The following is a 20,659-nucleotide window of genomic DNA, read 5'->3' on the forward strand; positions in this document are numbered from 1 at the left end:
CTCTGGGACTGGGAGCACCTCCGTCTTCCTCCCCCCTCTTTGGGGCGCTTGTGGGGCGGCATTCATAGGCTCCGCTGGGCTCCCCCTGATGCTGCTGCTGGTGGGGGCGTTGGCCCGGATCCCCGGAAGCGAAGGGGGGAAAGAGACCCCCGGTAAGGAGGGGGATCGTCGAGGGAGGAGAGAGGCTGGGAGGGGCCGCCAGGGCTTCTGAGGGAAGAGGGGGAGAGAAGGGCTGGGACTCCAGTAGTGGGGAAAGGGGTGGAGGACAAGATAGGCGGGAGCCTGGATCTCCGCCTGTTCTCCGCTCCCTCCCTCGCCTCATTTCCCACCGCAGGACGAAGAGGGAGCCCCCCCCTTCCCTGGTTGTGGCTGTAAGAGGCAGCCGGGGCTCTCTCTCGCCCCCCTCCCCGTGGCTGGGTGGGAGGGGGACCTTGCAGACCCCGAATTAGCGCCTGAGTTCAAAACGTTTCTTGTGCTGAAAGAGAAAGGAGTCGGAAAATGAAAGCGGAAACAGGAAAACTGAGGCGTTTTCAGACCTGAATCCAGAAATGCCACCAAAAGTATAAGAAAACGATGCTTTTGCAACTTCAGTTTTTCTTCTGAATCTTCTGAAGTTCTTTTTTTAAGGTGAGGGAAGAGTTGAGCTTGGATTCCTTCTTGGGGGAAGGAGTGGGAAGGGGCTGGGAGCCCCCAAGAGAGACTTTGGGAAAGGGGAACCCCCACCCAGAATCCCCAAATGCTCAATCAACACCTGAGTTGCTCCTCCAAATTCTCCGTTTAGTGGGGGGGGGGGTGGAGCCCCTCCCTTTGAGATGGTCTTGGGGGGCTGCAGAGGGCCTATTTGGGAGGGGCAACTCACCCAGGAGCAGCAGAGGGAGGGGCTAATCCGGAGGGAGGGCCTCATGGGGGAGGGGAGGGGAAGGTCAGCCCCACCGCCCGGGCATCCCCAGAGGCAGGGAGGCAGCAGCCCCACAGTCGGGGAGAAGCTGGGTGGAAAGAGGCCTCAAAAATTGCCAAAAGGGAGCAAGTAGGGCTGAAAATGGGGGAATAGAACAGTTTGGGGTACTCAGGAAAGGTGGGTGTTGAAGGACTGAGAGACCTCAGGAGTATTGGTGTGGATACCCTTATTGTGACCCCTCCCCATATCTCTCCCAAAGGAGGAGGGAGAGAGAAGTATGGATATAAGCTTTCCTCCAGCCCAGAGAGTTCCTGGGGGTCCCTTCCCTTGTCCCCATACTTCCTGTCCTTTCCTGCAAGGTTCACTGCGGAGAGCTAGGTAGGTTGCTAGACCAGTTGAACTTCTGCTTGCCTTTTACCACCCTGGGAAGATGGAGGAGGTCCCTCAGGAAGCTCCTTCCCAACTTCCGGTCTGACACCATAATGAGATGGGTGGAAGAAACGGGGGGGGTCCAGCTTCTTAGCCCAATCTTGTTTGGTCTGGTGACCCCCAAGGGGTCAGAAAGTTGCCCTAGAGGGGCAATGAAGAAGGAGGGAAGCTTCGGGAGTCTGCACCAGATGGCGGTTGGTCCAGACGGACTGAAGAAAGCTTTCTGAAGGACGGAAGAAAGGCTGCCTGGGAAGCACAGGCAGCCCAAGTCATCGTCAGCCGGAAAAAAAAGCGAGGAGCTGCTGTGCTCCAACAAACAGCTGATTGTCAACAGCGTGCTGAAACTGGGCGAGCCTCTTTTTTATTCCTTTTCCTTAAGGACTCAGAAATACTGATCCCCTGATTGGGAAAAATCTACGAAGTAAAGACCCCAGAAGGACTGGAGAAGAGAGGTAAAAGTGGCGAGCAATTACAAGAGGGGGAAGGAATTTAAGGAATGTAAAAGAATACTTAAAAATGGAATTTTGATTGACTTAAAGAAAAACTGCTTAACCTACAGGACGTGGAAAATACTTTTAGATTAAATTTCTAGCGTAAATAAATTCCAAAGAACTTTAAAAGAAAATTTTTTAACAATCTTTTAAAAACGGATATAGACAATACAGTGTATGAGGACATCTAGTGGTAAAAGCAGATACTACAGCAATACCAAATGATAAAAGAATTTGAAAAGTGTTTTACCTTGAAACAACACCTGGTGTAAACAAAGTGCCTTTATATGACTATGCATGAGGAAAAACTCTCTACAACTACATCTGTTGACTCTAGATATAACTAAAACAGGAATTATTTGGAGACAGCAGGCGTTTTATATTTGTGATTTGACTGGAGGATTTGGATTTAGCCTAAAGTAGTTGGCTCAATTTTATCGTTGGATTTTAGCCTAAGACAGTTGGCTTTTTCTTCTTTTTTTCTCTTTTTTTCTCTTGTTTTTTCTCCTTGAGAATTTGGATCTAGCCTAAAGTAATTGGCTCTTTTCACGGTTTGGATTTTAGCCTAAGATAGTTGGCTTGAAAAATGAGTGCATCAAATCTCACTAGACTTATGAAAAAAAACTTCCTCTGCACCTTTTGTCAGAACATTTCTAGCCCAACAAGCCAGTGATCTATTGAAACAATGTTGCAGCATGAGAAAATAAGCACTGCTCAAACTGAGATGCAAACCACATTAAAATTAATTTAAGAATCAATACAGAGAAACCATGAAGAGACAAAAAGTAATTTTGATAAATTAAACAAACAAATGTTGGATATAAAGACACAATTTAAAGCCCATCAGCAAATGATTGTTAAAAATGAACAAAGAATTTAGAAAATAGAAAATAAATCAGATGATATTAATTAAAATGGAAGTACTAATGTAAGAAATTGAAAAATTAGAACAAGCAAATCAAAATTTAGAAAAAACAGTGCCAGTTTTAGAAATGGAGAAAGCGGAACACTATTTAAGATTTCAAAATGTTCCTGAAGATAGAGAAGAAGATATAGCAGTTGTGATTATTACAACCAATTATAACCAATTATAACCAATAATAATGGCTAACTAGATGTTACCAGCCTAAGAAACAATTTCACAATTATTCCCGTACTTTTGTCATTACATGTTCCTTAGTGTTCAGATCTGGTCTCAGGATGATAATGTAGCACTTGGGAAAGAAGATGCAGCTCAATAGTCCAGCACCAGAGGCCAAGATGGAGAAGACCTGCACGGCCACCATATATTTGCCTTTAGTGCTCAGGTAGGTGGGGAGGAAGGAAACCCAGACACTGCAGAAGACCAGCATGCTAAAGGTGATCAGCTTGGCTTCATTGAAAGCTCCAGGCAGGTTCCTGGCCAGGAAAGCCACAGTGAAGCAAATTGCAGCAAGGAAGCCCATGTAGCCAAGAACAACATAAAACATGGCAACAGAGCCTTCATTACATTGAAGGATAATCTCTTCAGGCTGGGAGTGCAGATCAGAGTCAGAAAATGGGGGAGAAACTCCCAACCACATGGCACAAATGAAAATTTGGGCAGCAGAACAAGAAAGGATGATGGAGTTGGCCAAGCTCTTCCCCAACCATCTTTTCACTTTATTGCCTGGTTTTGAGGCTAGGAATGCCAGCACTACTGTGATCGTTTTGGCCAACACAGAAGACACGGCTACTGAGAAGACAATGCTGAACACCATTTGTCGGAGAAGGCAGGTGGCTTTCCTTGGTCGGCCAATGAAAAACAAGGAGGATAAGAAGCAAAGCAGAAGGGAGACCAGGAGGATGAAGGAGAGGTCCCGGTTATTGGCTTTGACAATAGGAGTTTCAAGGTATTTAATGAATATGACTAAAACAAAGCCTGTGATTAGGAACAAGAGTAGAGCAAAGGAGATGAGGATGATGCTGAGATGTTCTTCATAAGACAGGAAGTTTATTCTTTTGGGGATACACTGGACTCGGTTCTCAGTTGGATATTGATCATCTGGGCACTTGGTGCATTTTGTGGTATCTGAGAAAAGAAAGTAATATTTCTTTTATAGTCTTTCAAATTTCAAGAAAAAGTTTGGATAAGATGTGATACAGAGAGACAGAAAAGTCTCAGTAAATGGAATATACTTACACTACAACAACAAAAAATCCCCAATACACACAACTATAAAAAGAACAACAACAGCATAAAATTAAAAGAAGAGCTATATGGTGCTGAAAACTCCCTTCTCTGAGGTAATCCACCAGATTCTTATCCTGCACTGACCTTACCTTATCCCAAATGGTTGGCAGAAGTAGCAATTCTCCAGAAGTTTAAGAGGATGGGGGCCTATTCAATTTCAAGGGGGAGTAAGTCCAATAGGGCAGGAACTGCAGCAGAAAAGGCAGGCTTCTAATGATCCATAAAGTGGGAATCTTTTAGGGAATATTTGCATGCCAATCTGCTCTGGTGGGACAAGGAGTTATCCTTAAGGAGAGGAAACCCTGCAGATATCCTGGTTCTGTCTCATGGAGGGTTTGAAAGGTAAATTTAATTGCACCTGGAAAGAAACTGGGATTCTGTAGAGCCTGTCCTATGGAAGAACACATGGAAACTCAACACTGTGCATGCCTTTGCATTCTGGACCATTTTATAAATTCCAGCTGGTTTTCAAGAGCAACCCTATGAGTATGGGATAAAAAGATAGAAACAGAAAACTGATGGCAAAAAAAGACCTAGTGCTGCATAGAGTCTGCCCTTTGAGTTTTTTGTTTTCTTATTTAATATTTTATTTCATTTTTTTCAAAACAAATTCAGATGATGGACATATGTTTATCCCAAAAATATTGAAATTCAATTATTGATGATTGACCCACCAACCATGCTCTCAATATACTGCTCCAAAAATACTGGACAGAAGATAAAAGTTGTCTAAGATGGTTGGGTCCATGGTGAACCACTTGAGAATGGTTGCAACACTGACTATTTCTGGACAGGTTGTACAGCCCCTTCACAAAACAAAAACCATTGACTATCCTGAAATTGAGAGAGTCTCCTAACTATTAGGACTTCTAGAAATTCCTTGAAATGTGATTCTTTCAACGGTCCTGGGGATCTCCTGGTAACAGGGCCCCGTGTGCTGGTTGCATGGTTGGTAGCATCTTGATGTACTTTCTCTTGCTTTCTTAGCATTCATACCTCAATGTTTTAATTTTTATTATTGCTTTAATTGTATCCCACCAAGAGTCACTTTGTGTGAAATAGCCATATAAACTTGACAAACAAATTTGAAAAAAACATCTTAACGAAGATTAATTCATAAATGAATTCAACAACAGGAACTGAGTGTGTTATCTGTAAAGTTTTTTTACCCTGTAAAAATGAGAAGATAAGCAATATCTTTCCATATACTCTCGATTTGGCAACAATTTTAAAGAGAATGAATTCAACGTTGGAATCAAAGAATATTGATATTTTATTAGTTCTCTGTTTCCCCCTTCTTTTCTGCTCATTTTAATCCCAACACTGCATGTTTTTTTCCTTTTAGAACCACAACTATATTCCTTTTTTTTTTTTTTTGGTGTTATATCTCATATTATTTAACAAGAAAAAAATGGAAAGATCAGAAAAGGTAGAAAGGAAATATCTACTTGATGACTTTATGCTGACTCCTGTCTTTGGGTTTCATTGTTCCTTTAATCCAACATCTCTCCCTCTATTGTTCCTCCCAATTAGATATTTCATCTTATAAGGATATATGATCTTACTAAAGATTAACTGATCAAATGAACGATTGATCGATGCATCTATCAGCCTGTAATGTAAATGTAAAGTTGGTTTAGGTAAACAAAACCCATTGATCTAAACAATCAAACTTACATGTCTCTTTAACGTGCATATTGATTAAAGTTTCCCTGTGGTGTCACCCACCTTCCTGAGTGGAGATGGTCCCCTCTGGACAAGGAATGCAGTCATAGCAGCAAAATGGCTCTCCTTCTCGAGCCTGCTTGACAAATCCAGGATGGCATTTTCCCACACATTTAGATTGAGGCAGAGACTAAACAGAAAAAGAAGAAATGCCAAAGAAAATATGTCAGGACTCACCATTCATGTAAAATGGAGGTAGACATGAACATCAGCCAAGTCATCTCTGGGCTTCACCTAGGCAAATATGAAATCTCTGACCAGTTCCAAATGGTTGCAGGAGATAAAATTGCAGGCAGATGCTTCATTCAGTTCCTCCCTTTTTCTTCTGATTTATCAGATTACAATAAAGTAGCTTTCTACTTAAAAAAGTCTGGAGGGATGAAATTGAGAAAAGATTTAAGCATTAAGTGGCAACCAGTGGGTCCCTCCTCATAGTAGATTTAACATGCATTCCTCCATTTTTCATACATGCTTTATTTTAAAATATCCACAAACGCACACCCATATTTATTATTAATACACACCCATATTTATTATTAATTTGATTTGTAGCCTCTCAATGTGTCCTAAGGCAGCTAACAATAAAGATAAACAGTTGCATTCAAGGGATTTGCAGATGAAGTGCATTCTTACAAGCCAGTGCCCAAATCTAAGTAATATTTCCTTCAAAAGTGCCTTTTTTAACTTTTGATATTAAGGGTTTTTTTGCACCAAAGTGATGCTTCAGTACTTCAGTTTTCAAGCCATTATCATGGTGAGATGGGCAGCAAATAAATTTAATCAATCAATCCATAAATGAGCTCACATCAGACCAGTCATTGTTATTTCATGTGAACTGAAAGCCTTGGACCTCCTTCCTAAACTCCACTATCCCACTGGGGTTAGGGAGAGGCAGCTATAAGCATGTTCTCAGCTGATTAAAGACATCCCAGACTTTGGGCCTGCAATTTTGGGAGACCCCTGACTGCAATCAAGGCAAGATGAAGCTTATTTAACAATTGGACCAACAGGACCTCCATCCACTCTTGATTCCACTTCATTGGATTCAGTCCAAATCTGAACTCAGGGACTGGTCAACAGAATTGCCTTCACCTTTGATATTTGAAGACAAAAAACTAGTGAACCTGAAGCTATTAACACCAAAATCTCCAACATAGGAGGCTTTGTCTCACCAGTTTTATGGTTATACTCAGGGCTTTTTTTCTCATAGAACGCCCAGAACGGAGTTCCGGCACCTTTTTTGGATAGAACCTTGTAGGGTAGGCAAGGCGGGTTGTATGACGTGTGTGATCTCTGGCACCCTTTTTTTTTTTTTTCCAAAAAAAGCACTGGTTATTCTAAACTACCAAAGGGAGTAAATGTCAATGATTTGTGTCCTAAATAATAATCACCCCATATATCTTTTGGATCAGCTTACAACAGGATTCAGCATGACAGCTGTCAACGCTGCTAATATTGAATATTCTTGCTTTGATAATATATGCAGAATTGTCTGGTATTTTTAGAGTTAAATCAGGTGACAGCGAAAGGGGAGGAGAATATAAGGAAAGCGGGGGGGGGGGGAGAAACAGAAGTGAATCTTTGCCCTCCAAGTTAATTGGAAGATGTGAATCATGACCCCAAAATAGGGGAGAGGAAATGCCTGGAATGTTATGTGCAAAGGAAGGGAAATTCAGATCTTAGCATTCCACCATGCCGTGCTGACATCTCTGCAACACTAATAAAGGCTTTTTAGGTTAAAAAAATGTCTGAAAGTTCTTTGAAGTGTTTCGTTAATCAGACACATGACAACAGCATCAGAAGAAAGCCTTGGTCAATAGAACTGAAGCATGCTTATCTGCCTAAGAAAATTATAGACGTTTTACTCCACACATTCAATTCTATGTGAAGATTACCTGCTTTTTTGACTGGGTTTAGCCCATTTGAAACAGCTTTGGAAAAAAGAGAAAAGACATCAATATTTTCCCCACCTTGTTGAGCAACTTTAACTGTGACAAAACATCTTGGTTGATTGTAAGTCTCTGTCTTTCAAAAGTCCCCATTCGCTTGTTGATGGGATCCTCCTTGGGGAGAACCACCCTACTAATAATCTTCAGATCTGCTGCTACATCTCCATTCTGATCCAAGTATACTTCCAGCAGGGAAAGATTGTACAACTCGCTCTTCTTTAGAAATGGATGGAACTAGAATGGAAACATCCAGGAATTTAAAAAGCAAAAATCTGAGTTTTTTTTTTTAATTTCATATGGTCTTTTTACATTTGAATCTTTCTTGTACTGTTGCTTAACCTTCCAGGATTGGGAATTGGGAGAACAAGTATTGCCAGTATCTTCAAAACTCAAGAACAAAGTTTCAGTAATACTTCTCAACCATATAGTATATTGTCAAAAACCGTAGTGAGGATATATAATTGACAGAAACATTTTAGGAAAGTCACAAATCAATTGAAGAAAAACCCCAAATAACTAGAGTATTCATAAACTCCTTGCAAACAATAGTGTGATTACCAGAAAGCAAGGATTTGTTAAGAAGAAAGTTACAAGGCTAATCTTCATTCATGTAGAGGAGATAGGAAAAATGACCAGATGAACTGATTCTATTTTATTGTAAGGCTACATTAACAGAATCTTGAAAGTGTGAAAGTACAAATTTTTCATCATCTAAAAATTGGGGAGGACCTTTTCTGAGTTTTTTCTCTGGTTCTCTTTCTCTGGTTCTTCAAATTCATTCCCACATATCATTACACTTCTTAAGAGACTGTGTGAATGCTGGTAATATAATTGGTTTTTAGCAAATAATTAACAAAATGCTTCATGATGTGATGAATGGGGATCTAGTTAATTGAGTACTGGATGGTATGAGATAATTAAATGGAGAAAACTGTCTCAAAAATTGTACTCAAATAATTTTCAGCCTTACTGATAAAATTGGGGAGTTATGAAAAATAACTAGACCTTGGTCATGGTTTCTTTCATATTTTCATTAATAAAGGAAGTAGATAAATCATGATTTTGTGATGCAAAAAATATAATAACACTTGGACAAAGTTATTTTGATCTCCTTTAAAAAATTTCCTGCTTCCAGAAAACTAAAAAAAAAGAGAGAGGGGCATAAGTAAAATTCAATAGGAAACTAATTATTTTTTAGCATCTAGTACTTGATACATGATTGCATGAATTAATGAATGGCAGCTACAATCTGCATTAAGATTTCATTTGTAGTTATTCTATATGTAGAATGGTTACTGATTATAATAAAATGGTAGTAATATTTTAATGATATGATAATAAACATATTATTTGATGATAGTGTCATTTATGATCCTGTGGAATCATACAGTACAAGGTTCTCTTGAAGGAATCTCACTTGCAGAAGACATTGCACAGAAATTTCAGCAACTTTAGTCAAGAATTCAATGGAGCTACTTTTATCTTTGAGGAGAGACATCAAGCAGAAGAGCCATGTTGGTTTACAGGAGCTTAAAATCAGAAAAAGTCTGGGAACTTTTTTTTCGAATATTTAAAAGGTCTTGGTTGTTGAAGGGAGGAGGCAGCACTCTTCCAATAAGTAGGAGATGTTGTACAGAAGATTAAGATCTTAAACAACGAAGCCCAGAGAGCAAAAAAGACCCTGAAAAGGAATTTAGTTTGATGGATCCTTTTTGGGACCCCCTACCTTCCATGGCTGCAGCCTTGGAGCCCCCAACTTCTCTTCTCCTTTCTTCCTTCTCCTCTGGGGTTGGGATGCAGCACTTAAGGCATGGGCCAGAATCTTAATGACACTGTAAGTAATGCCTGGATTTAGGATCCGCATTGTATTTTTTTTCTCTTGGGTCTCCATTGGTGCTTTCTGGGTACATCTTCTCTGGCCTTTGACAGAAAAAGTGTGTTTTGAAACAGAACAGTGAAAATACTCATCTTGAAACTCATGCTCCACAAAGAAAGGATCTTTATAGGCATCATCTTTTCTCCAACTCTTTTTCCACTGAAAAGGAAAGGTCCAAATACTATGGATGTGCTTGAGATGCCTATTCTTTTTCATTGAAAATACTCCAAGCACTGTCATGATCCAGACTTTCCCTTCAATGGGTCCTGGCAAACCTTCAAATGTTGAATGGAAAGGAAGAATTCTGTCCGAAATGGAAGCAAATTCTATGAAGTGAACAAAGACGTTGACTTGACTCCACTTAGAGAGGGCATCCCTGAGGGGTGCTGTATGTCCAGTAGTTGAGAATCGTTGTGATATAACGACACAAATTCTATTCCTGAGAAGAATTGGAATAAAAGTTCTCATGAAATTCTCTCCCTTATCGGTTTCTGGAGCAAAGAGACCAATCAGGGTCCATCCAAAATGGAGGAGAACTTGGACAATTCCTGGGTACTGGATCCCTTCTTTGGGGAACATTGGATGGAAAAAAGGGAATTGACTTTTATCACTCAGAGCCTCTGAAGCAATGTTATCACTGATCTGAAAAAACAATGAAGAATTCTGTGTTATATTTGGGGTCCTACCAAGTCCCAATTTTTAGCTTTTAATGAATCCAACATTTTTCCCATGCACATATTAGAACAGTTTCTTGTTGATTAGACATTAGGCCATGTCAAGATACAGAATGTAAAAGACAGAACATTAACAAAATAACATGTAAATGTAGAATTAAAAAAATAGTGCAATAGAATAAGCATAAAGAATGAGAATTTACCCGAGACCCCAGAATTTACCACAATTGGACTATAATTTCCTTCCAAAAAGGCTTTATTATATATAACTTTTGAATTCTGAACACAGAGGAAATATGTTTATTTTTAATATTAGGATCCCAATAGGTTATTTCTCTAAAGTGCAGTCCAAGATTTTGATCTCCCTCTTTCTTATACAATTGACATTCATAATAATAGTTGTATTATGTCTTCTATCTCTAGAGCTCACAAATACAAGTATATTCATTGTAAGGGATTTGGAAGATTTAAGTCAATATTTGTCAATTTGGAAAGTAAGTTTGTAGCAGCTGTTGCATTTCAATGTGCCAACCTTACAGAGGATGGCTATATTTTTCCTTGGTTTGAAAATCTTGGATTGTTTGTGTTTGTAAAAAGACAGGGAGACCACAGTTCCTAATATAATTAGTCAGTTATACACTTCAAGAACTTTTTAATTGAAATTGGTTTTTTTCTAACAGAGTTAGCATTAATTTTATATTAAAAATACATGCCCTAATTTTATAAATTGTATAAATTCTCAGTTCAGCTCTCACAGCAGCAGCTGAAGTCCATTTATCCATCCTCAAGATACTTCTCAGATGATGTGATGGGATTTGTTCTAGAAGGGGTATAAATTAAATCTCAAATTCATAATTTAGGCTAAGGAAGCTGGATAGCTATGATTTTTTTAACATTCTTTTAACAGTGCATTCACTTCTGCCTTTGGTCTCAATGAGCTCCTTTGAGGTTGAGGGAGCCCAGATCCACTCACAGAGAAAGTTCCCCCAGGTAAGGAAAGGTGTGAACTTGCTCTGTTGCCTCCTCATCTATTCGCCCTATATGGCAATGATTTCATTTTCCAAAGATCATCACTTTTATCTTTGACTTATCCATAATCAGATAATTATTATAAGAATAGGAGCCAAGTCCTCTTAACAGCAAATGCAATCCAAATTTCCTATCAGCAGCAACTTTTACTTGCCACATGTTAAGAATTAGTCTTATTTGTCATGGTTCCAATGAGCCCAAAACACACTCTCAAACAAGAACATCAAGTAATTGGTTTGGAAGGGACCATGAAGGTCTTCTAGTCCATCCCTGCCCATAACAAGTGATCCTATACCATTCCCAACAAAATGCATTTCCAGTCTCTTTTTGAAAACCTCAAATAATGAAGCACCCACAACTTCATGAGGCAAGCAGTTCCACTGATTAATTGTTCTCACTGTCGGTGCTTGAAGAAAGGGCTTTGAGCAGGGTCAACATCCTGAGCTCCATTTTAAGGGCAATCAATTTCTTCCATAATATTTCTTTATTTAGTGTGTCAAATGCTATAGAGGCAGCAAACCAGTATTTCCTCTGACTGATATTTTTTATAGTTAGATGGTTCAGGACAATAGAATTGTCAAATCTGCTTAAAGACTGCTCGTGCTTCTACACACACTACTGCTTTGGCTAATATCATGACACAATTGTGAGCTTTCCATCGGTGCTACATCTACTCATTGTGCAGAAGACTCATTGATTCAGCACAGAGCCTCTCCTCGCCTTCATAAGTGTGTGGATGGAGTCCTCAAAGCATTCAGGATGGTGTCATGGTGTCATGTTTCTGTTTTGAACCTTGCTCCTCCCTCCCCCCCACTGTTACCTCAGTCCCCAGTCATGAAACCTACAAAGGCCACAGTGAAAAGGAGTTATTGGATCCCATAGAGAAAAAAATGGTTTTGATCGATCACTCGCACATCAATTTACCAGATAGAGGAAAAGCAAACACATACCTGGGTGACTTTGTAGGGACCTCCTAATGTTGACATCTGGATGGAAATGTCTTCAAGAGCTCCATCAAAAAGAGCCAAAAGGTTATCCTTCCTTCCACAGCTGTAGTTGGGAACATTGGCTTCTCCAGAAGAGAGCATGTCAAGCAAGGCATCTGAAGTGCCAAGTGTGTTCAAATAGTTGTCATAGATGTTGTAGCCAAGTGTGCGATTGTGCAGGAGCTGGTGATTTTTATTAACCACTTCAATATTGAAAATCATGCGTAGTATTCTTTTCTTTTCATTAGGTAAACTAGTGTAAAACCATGCTCATGTTAATATTAACATCAACAGCGAAAACTAAATAACTTTTCTCTACTTTTAATCCTCTTTTTCCCACAAGCTAACTGAGACTTAATCTAATATTGATCCAAAATCAGAGCCAAATGATAGTCACCCATCACCATTTAATAGTGTAAATGTTGAGAAGAAAGGATGGAGATAGTTCTCCAAAAGGATTAAAATTAGAAATGTTCTATTAGTAACAGTATTAATTTTCATCAGCCCAGTAAACAGGTTGCAGAATATTTCAGTCATTAAAGTAGCACAATCATAAAAGGAATTGATAATTGATCCAGAAAAGTGATTCTAAAAACAAGTCATTCTCTATTCCTATAAAAATCAGGCATGGAATATCAATCAGTGGGTATAAAAATATGGAAATAACCTGGGCAGTGGAAATTTAAACAATCACCACTTTCAACAAAATTTAATATTAAAGTCATGAATTTAGGATTGAACAGGGAGAGGAAAATAATGTGGACTTTTTTCAGGTTTTAATTGCTGTGTGTTTGGATTGGAGCCTCTCGCACAAAACAAGACAAAAGAGGGAAGCCCTGGAAATCAAAAGGAAGGATTCAAAAAAATAGTTAGGTCCTGCAATATAGGAGTAAGTGAAATAAAAAAGGAAAAAAAGAAGAGTGTTCGAACTGCAAATGGAGGGAATGAAACTCCATCACATGACTTACAGCTGAATCTGACTAGAAGGAGCCATGTTGAAAGGTAACGTTGCAGGTGCTATTTTTGATGCAGAGATGACTATACCAATGAGAAGATCTCCTGGCCTATAATAGCTCCATGGCTTTTCTCCATCCTGGTGGTCCAAATTCAGTGGGCATTTCATTCTCAGCTTCCCAGAGAGTGGCTGGAACAGCAGCAGCATCAGAAGCAGAAACAGGAGGTCCATAATTCATGGGGCGGAATCAATCTCCTTCCTCTTTCTAAAAAAGAATTAGAAAAATTCAAAGCACTCTGACAGGGTGGAATATCCTGTAGCTTTCCAGCGATAAACCAAAAGAAAGAAAGTACATTCAAGATCCTACCTGTCCAATATCTTGAGCCAAAAAAAGCATAACCTGTGATATTTATCCTTTTCTGATGCAAGATCCCTTCCATGTTGCTCCAGTCTGATATTTACATCAAAGGCAGTCACTGGAGACCTAGGAGAAGAGGTCTCAGAGACAGGGATGGTGATGATTGCAGTGAGAAGGAGCTTCTGCTCTTGGGACCCTGAACTTCTTCCATGTAAGGAGGGATAGCTGGAGAAAAGCACATTAGAGAAAACTCACATACACCTCTTGGGGCAGTATTCAATAATGGTCTTAGTCCTTCCTGTTAGGACATGTCCAGAAAGTCATGCTGGATGGAGATAGTTCAACAGCCAGGAAAGTGACTTGTGCTGTCCTTCAATGGGGTCTCTTGCCTCCAGAGGCTGCTAGGGAAGGTCACCCAGAGTTATGGAGTTTGGTGCCACTCTAGGTTGGTGACACTTAACTCTAATGCTGTCTGTGCTTTATCTCCATGGAAGCCCTCAGTATCCTTGAACCAGCCTAATATTAAGAGTAGGGCCTGTCTGGGGTTTTCTAATAGAATAGAATAGAATAGAATAGAATAGAATAGAATAGAATAGAATAGAATAGAATAGAATAGAATAGAATAGAGCTGGAAGGGACCTTGGAGGTCTTCTAGTCCAGCCCCCCGCTCAAGCATGAGAACCTATACCATCTCAGACAAGTGACTGTCTAGTCCAGCGTTTCTCAATGTTTGTGTGACGGCGACCCCCGTCACACGGACGTGATGCACATGCGCGCCGCCACCCCATGCGCAGCGCGCATGCGCGGCGGCGCCCCCATGTGCCGCCCCCATGCTCTCTCTCTCCCTCAATCCTCCCATCTATATTTTCACCCCAATCATCTGCTAGCATCACATTTTTGCCCAGCAATCACTGCTGTCATGTGTCTTATGTTGTGTTCTGGCTAATGAAACATTCCAAAGAACTTCCAGGCATTTATTTTCCTAAAAGTCTTTTATTGTTACAAAATGTCGGCACAGGCACAACGGAGGGATGCTAGGATCTAAATTCTCTTCCTCTGAGCAGTTAAATTATCAGCATGTTCCCTCCCTAAATTATCCGTCATATCTCACATTATCCAATTAGTGTGAAGGTCAAATGTTTTCTTCCTCTTTCTTTCCTGGGCTTTAACCCCCAACCCCCCTTCTGCTCTGTATTAACCCAATAATTACCAGACAATTCTACATATTGTCAAAAGCAAGAATATACAATATTTGCAGTGTTGACATCTGATTAACGAAACACTTCAAAAAACTTTCAGGCATTTTTTTAACCCAAAAAGCCTTTATTAGTGTTGCCGCCCCCTGAGGGGGGAAAATGGCGGATCGCATTGTTTGGCGACCCCCGTAAAATGGTCGTTCGACCCCAAATGGGGTCGCGACCCATAGGTTGAGAACCGCTGGTCTAGTCTCTTCTTTAAAATATCCAGTGATGGAGCGTCCATGATTTCTGGAGGCAAGTTGTTCCATAGGTTAATTGTCCTCACTGTCAGGAAGTTTCTCCTTAATTCCAGGTTGCTTCTCTCTTTGATCACTTTCTTGTCTTGCCCTCTGGTGCTTTGGAGAATAACGTGACCCCTCATTTTTAATGAGATCTCCATACATTAATCTTAAATTGGAGCTGATTTTATAATTCCTTATAACTGAAGTGAAATTTTATTTGCCATCAATAATAGGGAAAGGGTGAGAGGTGTATGCCAAACTGGATAGGAAAGAAAGCTGGAGGTCCATTCCATGGTCTCCCCTCCCTTCTTTAAAAAAAAAACTAAGGAGAAGGGAGAAAGGAGGACGATCCCTCTTTTTGACACTTTTAGTCATAGCTGGAGCTGTATTTGGAATAAAGTTTTCTGTCCTTTCAGATGTTTTATGCAAGACATCTCTTTGTGTTGATTTTCCATCTGGGGTTTTCATCAGTTCCAAAATCAATTAAAAATGCCTTGAGATTTTTGATAAGGTGACCAAATGAACCAGAGAGGCTTCACTAGTTCCCAGAGTGGTGGATTCAACTGAAAAAGGATCTGTTGCCTGAAATTTGTATTTTTTTAATTGTAGGCCAGTATTTCTGCCCAGACCAAGGATGAGAAAAACAAGTTGTTGGAGGAATGGGAATGTGTTAGCCAATTAGAAACCTAGAAACAAGGTGTGCTATTGGGATCTTGAAGTTCTCACTTCTCAGTTCAGTATATTTTATAAAAACTGTTATGGCAATGCAACTGATGTGTGTTTACTTAAGACAATAACACATTCTTAAAGATAGAGTAGATGGGTGGATATTCATTAATTATGAATATTCATGCTTACATCATCTATTATCTAGATGATGTTTCCTCCTCCAATTTTTCCTTACCACAAGACCCCTGAGAGGCAGGTGGATTCGGGTGACTGACTGATTTGGAGTGTCCATGGCCAGAGGAAGCAATCCACATAGGACAAAACCAGTGATGGGATTCAGCCAGTTCGCACTAGTTCAGCAGAACTGGTAGCTAATTTTTTGTTGCCCAGGTCCAGAATGGACTTCTGGAAATGGCATCCACACAGAGAATTGGTTGTTCACATATTTGAATCCCACCACTGGACAAAACCCACATTAATGAATGGATAATGAGAAAGCTTCACTGATCAGAGACAACTTATTCCTCATAGAAGGTCCACATGAAGGAGAAACCGCCAATACCTGGTGTGTGGAAAGAGCTTTAGGCTGAGCTGTTCCCTGGGTTCTAACAAAATTAACCCAGGAGAGAAACCCTATAAATGCACAAAGTGTGGAAAGAATTTCAAGATGAGTTGCTTCTAAAATACGTTCTGTGGGGCAATGTTCCTTTTAACCATATGAAATGTGGAAACTTTGGATTCCAGTTCTAAGGCAGTTGTCAACACTGCTAATATTGAATATTCTTGCTTTGACAATATATGCAGAACTGTCTGGTATTTTTAGAGTTAAATCAGGTGACAGCGAAAGGGGAGGAGACTATAAGGAAAGCCTGGGGAAAAGAAACGGAAGTGAATCTTTGCCCTCCAAGTTAATTGGAAGATGTGAATCATGACCCCAAAATAGGGGAGGGGAAATGCCTGGAATGTTATGTGCAAAGGAAGGGAAATTCAGATCTTAGCATTCCACCATGCCGGGCTGACATCTCTGCAACACTAATAAAGGCTTTTTAGGTTAAAAAAATGCCTGAAAGTTCTTTGAAGTGTTTCGTTAATCAGATGTCAACACTGCAAATATTGTATATTCTTGCATTTGACAATATGAAGAGTGGTCTGGTAATTATGGGGTTAATACAGAGCAGAAGGGGGGTTGGGGGGTAAAACCTGGGAAAGAAAGAGGAAGAAAACATTTGACCTTCACACTAATTGGATAATGTGAGATATGACGGATAATTTAGGGAGGAAACATGCTGATAATTTAACTGCTCAGAGGAAGAGAATTTAGATCCTAGCATCCCTCCGTTGTGCCTGTGCCGACATTTTGTAACAATAAAAGACTTTTAGGAAAATAAATGCCTGGAAGTTCTTTGGAATGTTTCATTAGCCAGAACACAAAATAAGACACATGACAGCAGTGATTGCTGGGCAAAAATGTGATGCTAGCAGATGATTGGGGTGAAAATATAGATGGGAGGATTTAGGGAGAGAGGGAGAGAGAGAAGAAAGGGAAGGTGAGGGATATGGGAGAAGGCAAGGAGTGGGGTAGGGAGGAGAAACTGGTCCTTTAAAGATCAAGCCACTCTTATGGCTCCATAAGAGTCAACTTACCAGAAAGCCAATAGAAAACAAGGTGGAAAGACTTTGGGGATCTTTTGAGAGACTTTGGAATCCTGAATGAAGGGATGAAGCTGGGAAATATGGAAAGTGAGTTATTTTGCTTTGTCTAGAATTGTCTTAGGATTTAGGGGTTTTTAAAATTCTTTTTATCCACGTGTTCTCTTTATGACCTTATTTTTTTTAACAGCTTTAGTAAAGTTCATATTTGTTTAATCTGGGAGTTGACCCATGACCTTCTTGTACCTGCCTTAGCTTGGTTGAACTACTGACTCCCCAAACCAGACCAGGATACATTTTGTCTTCAATTTATATCTGAATAAATAAATCTGTTTATTTATTTATTTATTATTATTTTACTTGATAATTAACTTCACATATTTATTTCCTTCAGTTTTAATAAATATAAGTTGTCAAGGAAATCCAAAGGAAGAATATATAACCAATAATAATGGATAATTAGAAGTTACCAGCCTAAGAAACAATTTCACAATCATTCCCCTGCTTTGGCCATTAGATGTTCCTTAGTGTTTAGATCTGGTCTCAGGATGATAATGTAGCACTTGGGGAAGAAGATGCAGCTCAATAGTCCAGCACCAGAGGCCAAGATGGAGAAGACCTGCACAGCCACCATGTATTTTCCTTTAGTGCCCAGGTAGGTGGGGAGGAAGGAGACCCAGACACTGCAGAAGACCAGCATGCTGAAGGTGATCAGCTTGGCTTCATTGAAAGCTCCAGGCAGGTTCCTGGCCAGGAAAGCCACAGTGAAGCAAATTGCAGCAAGGAAGCCCATGTAGCCAAGAACAACATAAAACATGATGACAGAGCCTTCGTTGCATTGAAGGATAATCTCTTGAGGCTGGGAGTGCAAATCAGAGTCAGGAAATGGGGGAGAAACTCCCAACCACATGGCACAGATGAGAACTTGGACAGCAGAACAAGAAAGGATGATGGAGTTGGCCAAGCTCTTCCCCAAACATCTTCTCACTTTATTACCTGGCTTTGAGGCTAGGAATGCCAGCACTACTGTGATTGTTTTGGCCAACACAGAAGACACGGCTACTGAGAAGACAATGCTGAACACTATTTGTCGGAGAAGGCAGGTGGCTTTCCTTGGTCGGCCAATGAAGAACAAGGAGGATAAGAAGCAAAGCAGAAGGGAGACCAGGAGGATGAAGGAGAGGTCCCGGTTGTTGGCTTTGACAATAGGAGTTTCAAGGTATGTAATGAATATGATTAAGACAAAGCCTGTGGTTAGGAACAAGAGTAGAGCAAAGGAGATGAGGATGATGCTGAGATGTTCTTCATAGGAAAGAAAGGTTATTCTTTTGGGGATACACTGGACTCGGTTCTTAGTTGGATATTGGTCATCTGGGCACTTGGTACATTTTGTGGTATCTGAGAAAAGAAAGTAATATTTTTATAGTCTTTCAAATTTCAATAAAAACTGTGGATAAGTTGTGATACAGAAAGACAGAAACGTCTCAGTAAATGAAATATACTTACACCACAATAGCCAAAATAATCCCCAATACATACAACTATTAAAAGAACAACAACAACATACATTTAAAAGAAAATCTGTCTGGTTCTGCAACTTCCCTTCTCTGCACTGAGCTTACCTTATCCCAAATGATTCTCCAGAGGTTTAAGAGGATGGGGGCCTATTCAATTTCAAAGGGGAGTGGGTCCAATAAGGCAGGAACTGCACCAAAAAAGGCAGGCTTCTGATAATCCATAAAGTGGGAATCCTTTAAGGGAACAGATGATTTGCATGCCCAATATTATATGCTCTTGTGGGAGAAGCAGATATCCTCAAGGAGAGGAAGCCCTGCAGATACCCTGGTTTTGTCTAATGGAGGGTTTGAAAGTTGAATTTAATTGCACCTGGAAAGAAACTGGGATTCTGTGGGGCCTGCACAGAAGGGGTGCAGAAGGAAGAACACATGGAAATTCAACACTGTGCATGCCTTTGCATTCTGGACTATTTGTAAATTCCAGGTGAATCTTGATTCCTCTTTTTGATTTTCATTGTTCCTTTAACCCAACATTTCTCCCTCTATTTTTCCTCCCAATTAGATACTACAGCTTATAAGGATATATGATCTTACTAAAGATTAACTGATTAAATGAATGATTGATTGATGTATCTATCAGCCTGTAATGTAAAGTTGGTCTACTCTAGGTAAACAAAACCCATTGATTGAAAATCATTCATCAAGTTACAAAGAATACAGATATTTCTAAGAAAGATAAATATGGATGGAAACATCCAAACTGGGAAATGAAAAAGATTTCCCATGCAATCCACAACATCTTTCTTTCTACCTCATCCTTCAAGATATTTGTTTCATTCTTCCCATTATGGAAGAAATTGGACACTATGAAAATGAAAAACTAAACAATCAAACTTACATGTCTCTTTAACATGCATAGTGATCAAAGTTTCCCTGTGGTGTCACCCACCTTCCTGAGTGGAGATGGTCCCCTCTGGACAAGGAATGCAGTCGTAGCAGCAAAATGGCTCTCTTTCTCGAGCCTGCTTGACAAATCCAGGAAGGCATTTCTCTACACATTTTGACTGAGGCAGAGACTAAACAGAAAAAGAAGAAATGCCAAAGAAAATATGTCAGGACACACTATCCATGTAAGACATGAACAGGTAGACATGAACATCAGCCAAGTCGTCTTTGGGCTTCATGTAGGCAAATGTGAAATCTCTGACACATTCCAAATGGTAGCAGGAGAAACAATTGCAGGCAGATGCTTCATTCAGTTCCTCCCTTTTTCTTCTGACTTATCAGATTACAATAAAGTACCTTTCTACTTAACAAAGTCTGGAGGGATGAAATTGAGAAAAGATTTTAGCATTAATTGATAACCAGTGTTTCCATCCTCATAGTGGAATTAACACGCATTCATTCATTCTTCATACATGCTTTATTTAAAATATAATATCTAAAATACTAAATTTTAGAGTAAACTTTACTATAAAAGATTTATTAAATTTTCATTTCATTGGATTTATTGAAATAGAATAAAACTGTGATGAAGAAAGAAACGTTTGACTAGTAGGATCTGGAAAGGTTTCTTCTGGAGTACATAAAACATTGCAAGGCTACTTCCCTTTGAAAGCAGTTCAAAATTATAGATAAAAAAGAAGATTTCCTTACAAATAACGGGTCTCAACCTTAAATATGTTCTTTATTTGTATATATATTTGTTCAGTTTATACGGTAAGATGGAGGTGAGGTCATGAGAATGTCTTCCACAATAAG

The 20,659-nt window shown here is 39.8% G+C and overlaps 1 protein-coding gene across 1 annotated transcript; it reads right to left on the reverse strand.

Moving 5' to 3' along the window:
- Window positions 1-445: 445 nt before the first annotated feature.
- On the reverse strand, window positions 446-20,082 carry LOC120297282 (vomeronasal type-2 receptor 26-like). Its single transcript, XM_039319726.1, has 5 exons — window positions 20,022-20,082; window positions 19,710-19,762; window positions 19,004-19,045; window positions 18,076-18,759; window positions 446-475 (listed from the first exon to the last, which is right to left on the reverse strand). The coding sequence occupies exons 1-5, from the start codon at window positions 20,080-20,082 to the stop codon at window positions 446-448; spliced, it is 870 nt and encodes a 289-aa protein (XP_039175660.1).
- Window positions 20,083-20,659: the final 577 nt, after the last annotated feature.

This window comes from Crotalus tigris, unplaced genomic scaffold, assembly GCF_016545835.1.
Source record: "Crotalus tigris isolate CLP2741 ecotype Arizona unplaced genomic scaffold, ASM1654583v1 scf7180000023616.527904, whole genome shotgun sequence".
Classification (NCBI taxonomy): domain Eukaryota; kingdom Metazoa; phylum Chordata; class Lepidosauria; order Squamata; family Viperidae; genus Crotalus; species Crotalus tigris.